Genomic DNA, 6,000 nt, shown 5'->3' with positions numbered 1-6,000 from the left:
CTCTGTCATTTTGCAACTGTGCAACCTTGGGCAAGTCACTGCAATTCTTGATGCCTCAGTTTCCCCACCTGCAAAATAGGGACAATCCCGATACCTACCTCATGGTGCTCTCATGAGGTTAAATGAGGTCAAATCCCAAAGTTTCAGTGCCAGGCTCAGCAGGTAGCAAGCACTCCATAAACATCTCTCAGGAGGATGAGGCAGGAGGATATCTTATTTTTGCCTCTTTCATCTCTCCCCTGGGACCTGAGATGCACCCATCCACCACCCTTCAGGACCGAGGTAAGTCACATGCTGGGAACACAGAGAAGACAGGGAGGGGAGAGGGCAGCTGAAAGCTGAGAAAGGAGTGGAAACTTTTGTCATCTTGGCAAATGGGAGTTAGGCCAGAGGGCAGCCCTCCAGCAGTGTGCAGTCAGTTTGATGACTTTGAACTTGCTGCTTCTGAGTGCTGACCCTCCCCGTGGGCTGTGGAGTTGGGGGTGGGGGAACTGAGGAATAAGAGATCAGCCAACCTGAGAGCTGAAGACGGCAGTGAGAACTGAATTAAGGTCCCCGGCCCCACTGCCCATCCACAGGGTCCTCAGAAATGACTGGCATTTTTCAGTCATGGACTGAACCATCTTTCATGAGGCTGTAGCTACATCTGCCCAGAGAAGGCAATGGCAACCCACTCCAGTACTCTTGCCTGGGAAATCCCATGGACGGAGGAGCCTGATAGGCTGCAGTCCATGGGATCGCGAAGAGTCGGACATGACTGAGCGACTTCACTTTCACTTTTCACTTTCATACACTGGGGAGGGAAATGGCAACCCACTCCGGTATTCTTGCCTGGAGAATCCCAGGGACAGGGGAGCCTGGTGGGCTGCCGTCTATGGGGTTGCACAGAGTCAGACACGACTGAAGTGACTTAAGCAGCAGCAGCAGCTACATCTGCCAGGTGCCCCCCGCTAAGTCTTAAACAAGGAAAGAAACACCCAGACCCTAAGGGAGGGTCCTTTGTGGAGACTCGCCCCAACTGCAGGGAAAGAGGAATCTTTTATTGAAAGCATAAAGTTCTCAGCTTGGGGTCTGGTGTGGAGTCTGAGAGGCCTCAGTCTTCTAGGAGAACTCTATGCCCCTGCCGGGGGGGATAGGGGGCTGACCATGGATGGGATTGTTCATCATTGGGGGCAGTGGCTGGACCCTTTCTCAGGGCAGCAGCAGGTGAGAAGAGGGTTGGAGGGATGGGGAGGGAGGGACCTGTTGAGGAGCTGAAGAGACTTGTAGCTGGGGACCGTGTCAGGCCAAGCCTTTCCAGGACTGGTTCCGGCTTCTCCCCAGGCTGTGGCAGCATCTCTGCCTCTGTCATTCAGGTGCTCAGCACCAGAAGGTCCTTGGAGGGCAGAACAGAGAGCCAGTTAGTGAGTGGGGTGGCTTCTGGCCGCAGCTCAGCAGACAGCTGCCTTCCTTGGGGTCGGGCCAGTCGCATTTCTCGGCAGCAGTAACTCTGAACAGTGGAGACAGCTGGGGTCAAAGGGGCCTGAGAATCACCCTGGCTGTGTCACTAGCTTGCTGTGAGCAGGGGGTCTTGGGCAAGATACTTCCCACTCTACCCCTCATTTCCTTCTTTTCCAAATAAAGAGAAGCAGGCCTGAGCCCCTCTCCAAACTCTTCCAGATTCCAGTTTTCATAATTAAAAAGATCTACAACAATAATAAAAGCAACAGACTTAATTCATAGCACAAATGAATACCCATGTGTCCATACTGATATAAGGAACTGAGTAAATAAATAAATGAGGGAGAAGAGATAACTTTTCTTTACAGCAGAACTCCAACTAGTAAGTGTGAAAGGAATTGAAGAGAGAAAAAAAATCACCATTCGGGCAAACAGCACAGTAATAACTGTTGAAGGCAAAAATCATTAATGAACAACAAAATTAATGGGAAAAGTGTGGTGAGAAACAGAGTATTTGCATAGTGTTGAAGTTTCAGCCCCATGCGACACTGATTAGTTATAAAAGGCGAACATAGAAGCTTGGCGGAGAAACCTGGCAGGATCCACCTTAACCACAAGATCAAAGCTGAACATTTCTGGGAAGGAGATGCTGACGTCACGTGCCCTGATATGGTACCCTGACAAGGGCACAGCATTGTTGGACAGCATTCTTGCCAAAAATACATAACCTCATCTAATTATGAGAAACTATCAGTCAAATCCAAATTGAGAGACATCCCACAAATCCAGCCCAACTCATCAGAAATGTCAAGGTCGCAAAACACAAGGAAAATTGAGGAACTGTCACAGATTGAAGGGCGCTAAGGAGGTGTGAAAACCAACTGTGAAGTGGGAGCCTGGATCCTGAACCAGACAAAAGACATTAGTGGGAAAGCTGGTAGGTGAGGCCTGTGGATTTGTATTAATGTTAATTTCCTGACCGTGATCATTGTACTTGGATTACAGCAGATGCTCACACTGGAGGAAGATAGGTGAAGAGTGTTCTGGAACTCTCTGTACTATTTTTGCAACTTTTCCATAAGTCTAAAATTATCTTAAAATAAAAAGTTAAAATAAATAGCTAGACCCATATAGTAGTAGTAATAATAATAATAAGAATAGCTACCATTTACAGAGGGCTTCTAAGACTCTTGAGAGTCCCTTGGACTGCAAGGAGATCAAACCTAAAGGAAATCCTAAAGGAAAGCCAGCCCTAAAGGAAATCAATCCTGAATAGTCATCGGAAGGACCGATGCTAAAGCTGAAGCTCCGATATTTTGGACACCTGATACAAAGAGCTGACTCATGAGAAAAGACCCTGATGCTGGGAAAGACTGAAGGCAGGAGGAGAAGGGAATGACAGAGGATGAGATGCTTGGATGGCATCACCAACTCGATGGACATGAGTTTGAGCATGCTCTGGGAGATGGTGAAGGACAGGGAAGCCTGGTGTGCTGCAGTCCATGGGGTCGAAAAGAGTCGGACAGGACTGAGCCACTGAACAACAACAGTGAGCCTACAAGAGCCTCTGAGTCTTTCTCTTTTTTTCTGAATCTTTCTTTAAACCAGTGATTTTTCACCTTTCAGACCCAACACCCATTTTTCATCTTATTATAGGTCTTCATATTACTTCCTTTATTCTGAAATGAATCTCATAGATTATATAATCTACTGATACATATATTTTAAAAGCCAGTATAATTCTTTTACTGGAATATACAGAAGAAATAAAAGATAAGTAATTTATAACAAAATAATATGTATTGAGTCAGCCAAAACGTTAGTTCAGGTTATTCCATAAGATGTTACGGAAAAACCCAAATGAACTTTTTGGCCAACACAATATTTTGATATAAAATGCTCAAGTGTGATTATTCAGGAAAGAAAAATTCATCCCTACTCATTTTAAAATTCCCTTCAGGTTGGGGAGGTGGGTTGAAATACAACCTTGGTTTAGAACCACTGGTTTGAGCTGTCTCTGTTACTTCGGTGCAAATCCTGCCTCTCACTAGCTGAGTGACCTTGGGCAAGTGGCCTACCCTCTCTGATACTCAGGTCCTTCACCTACAATATGAGGCAAACATTGACTGGAGCCCTGGTAAGGCCAAAATGCATATAAAACAGTGCAGGGAGCACCATACATGCTGGTAGAAATGATGACAGTGGTGATGGTGGGGATAATAAATTTCTGCCAATCCTGTTCACATTTTGTAACACATTTTTAAAAAGCGAATAACTGTTAATGCTGAAATGCTGTATCTCATTTAATCTCTCACTGTCAACTCCGTGAGGTGGGTGGTGGTGTTCCCCATTTTCAGATGAGGAAACGGAGGCTCAGAGTAGTGCTGAGGTCCTGCAGGAGCTCAAGAGAAGGGACCATGACTAGCACCCCTAAAGACTGCCCAGAGCCGGCATCTGACCCACTTTGCCCATTCAAGGTCACTTCCACCTCTCTTAACTCTTCCCCAAAGGTGGGGGTTGGGGGCTGTCCCCTGGGCTGAGGCCCAAGCCTGGCATGAGTGTGAGGAGCTGGGCTCTCAGCACACAGCTGGTGGCTATGCAAATAGGTGCCACCTTTTGAAAAGGACTTTGTCAATCTGGGGCAAATGTCCATTCATTCCACTTCCGGGAGAATGTTCTAAAGAACTAAATCCTGGAGCCAAAACAGTTCATGTACCAGGATGTACACTGCACCTTCTTTATTACAGTGATGCTGATAATGACAGACACTTCTAGAATGCTGACTCTGTGCCAGGGGCTGTACAAGGCACTTTATGTGCAGAAGCTCTTTTATCCTAAATGCAGCCCTGTAGATACACACTATGATTAGCCCCTTTGTATAGAGGAGATAACTGAGGCCCAGGGTCACTCAGCTGGAAACTGACAAAGTCAGGATTTGAACTCAGGCCAGTGGATGCCAGGACCCTTATTCTTTAACTCCAATGCTCTACTGACCAACCCTCTGATCAAGCCATGTTTAAAAATAAAATTCCAGAGAGACTGGAATGAAAAATAACAAAATGTTCTAAGCGATAATTTCTGGGTTTCAAATATATCTAGGAAGATAAACATGTGTTTGTTTCATCTTTTTTGTATTTTTTGAATTTCAGATATTAAGCATATGTGTGTTTTGGTAGTCATAACAAGACCCCCTCCATGGCACTGGCCATGATTCCAACTAGAGATTATTTCAGGAATATTTTCCCAAAGGCCCATCTCCCCACTAGTTGGGGAAGCTTTCCAAGGACCAGGGTTTTTTGTTCACTACTGTTTCTTCAGCCCCTTGGGCATTGTCTGGCATATATTAGGTACTCAATAAAAAATTTTCTGATGAACTATGTCACACTTCCACTTTGGGCAAGTCTCTTACTGCTCTGAGCTTCAGTATTCCCATCTGTGAGATGGGGGCAGTGATGAAAGAGTCATTTAAGGCTCCTTAGCAGCTTTGTTTCTTGTTCCCTCAGCTCCATCCTTTGAAGGTAGAGGCTGCTATTGTCCACCCTTCCCTTCCCTTCTCTTCTCTTCTTCCTCCCAATTCCTGGGTTTGCAGAGGAAGGCAGAATAGAGATCTATCTCCCCTTACCTCCAAGATGTCAATGTCTGCATTGGTGAAGTCGATGTTGAGGATTTTGGGAAGAGGGACGCCAGAGCCCAGCACAGCTGTGGGGGAAAAAATGATCAGGTACAATCAGCATGGCCAAGAGGCATCAACCTTCCCAAAGCCTCCAGTATTCTGTCTTTCATGCCTCCAGGACTTTGTCTTTGCCTGTCCTTGTGCTGGGAACACACAGCCTCACCCTTGCCTGCCTGCTGAGTTCTGAGCCTTCCCCAAAATTCTGTTCAGATGTCACCTCTGTGAGGTCTCCTACCCACCAGACTGAGCAACTCTGGGCTCCTGCCACTCTCCCCGAACAACTCCATTACGGAAACCACAACATACTAATGCCCTGTCTTCGCATCTGTCACCACCACCAGATTGTGAGTTTCTTCGGGCAAGGACTGTGTCCCCAGCATCACCCAGACCTGGGTGGAGCACAGAGGAGGAGACAGAGGTTTGCTGAATGAAGGCACGGAAGGAAACACATGGGACCCCAACAAATGACCTCCATGGATGGTCTAAATCATCAGATGGTTTAGATCATCAGAGCCTAAGCAGACCTGCTGATCAACATTCTAGAAAGAAAGAAGGGAGCGAATGAGGAAGGGAGCCAGGAAAGTGGGGGGAGGCAGGTGGGGGACACAGGACTGAGTTACGTTGAACACACTACCTGACTCCAGCAGGATTTTTCAGAGGATTAATGACATTGTGAATCTACCCCCAAGGAACCTATGCAGTAGTTCCCAAACTTGTTTGGTCATGGAACCCTCTTCTCAGAGTATCTTGTGGGACTGATTTTCTATGGAATCCTTTTTGGGAATCATGGATCTAACCCAATCTCTCACTTTTGAGAATGGTAAATAGCATTATAGTGAGATTGAGGGACTTGCTGTCAAGTTCACAGCACCTCCTAGTGGTGAAGC

The 6,000-nt window shown here is 46.5% G+C and overlaps 1 protein-coding gene across 1 annotated transcript in view; it reads right to left on the bottom strand.

Moving 5' to 3' along the window:
* Window positions 1–1,019: 1,019 nt before the first annotated feature.
* The window catches only part of BPIFB4 (BPI fold containing family B member 4), a 35,303-nt gene continuing 30,322 nt past the window's right edge, over window positions 1,020–6,000 (bottom strand). Inside the window, exons 16-17 of the mRNA XM_081552943.1 lie at window positions 5,063–5,139; window positions 1,020–1,375 (exon numbers count right to left, since the gene is read on the bottom strand). Coding sequence (XP_081409069.1) covers window positions 1,352–1,375; window positions 5,063–5,139 — 101 coding nt within the window. The 3' untranslated portion in view covers window positions 1,020–1,351. The remainder of the gene's footprint in view (window positions 1,376–5,062; window positions 5,140–6,000) is intronic.

This window comes from Giraffa tippelskirchi, chromosome 13 (genome assembly GCF_054371585.1).
Source record: "Giraffa tippelskirchi isolate mGirTip1 chromosome 13, T2T-mGirTip1v1.2.pri, whole genome shotgun sequence".
Lineage (NCBI taxonomy): Eukaryota > Metazoa > Chordata > Mammalia > Artiodactyla > Giraffidae > Giraffa > Giraffa tippelskirchi.
This window is presented reverse-complemented; position numbering and strand designations above follow the sequence as displayed.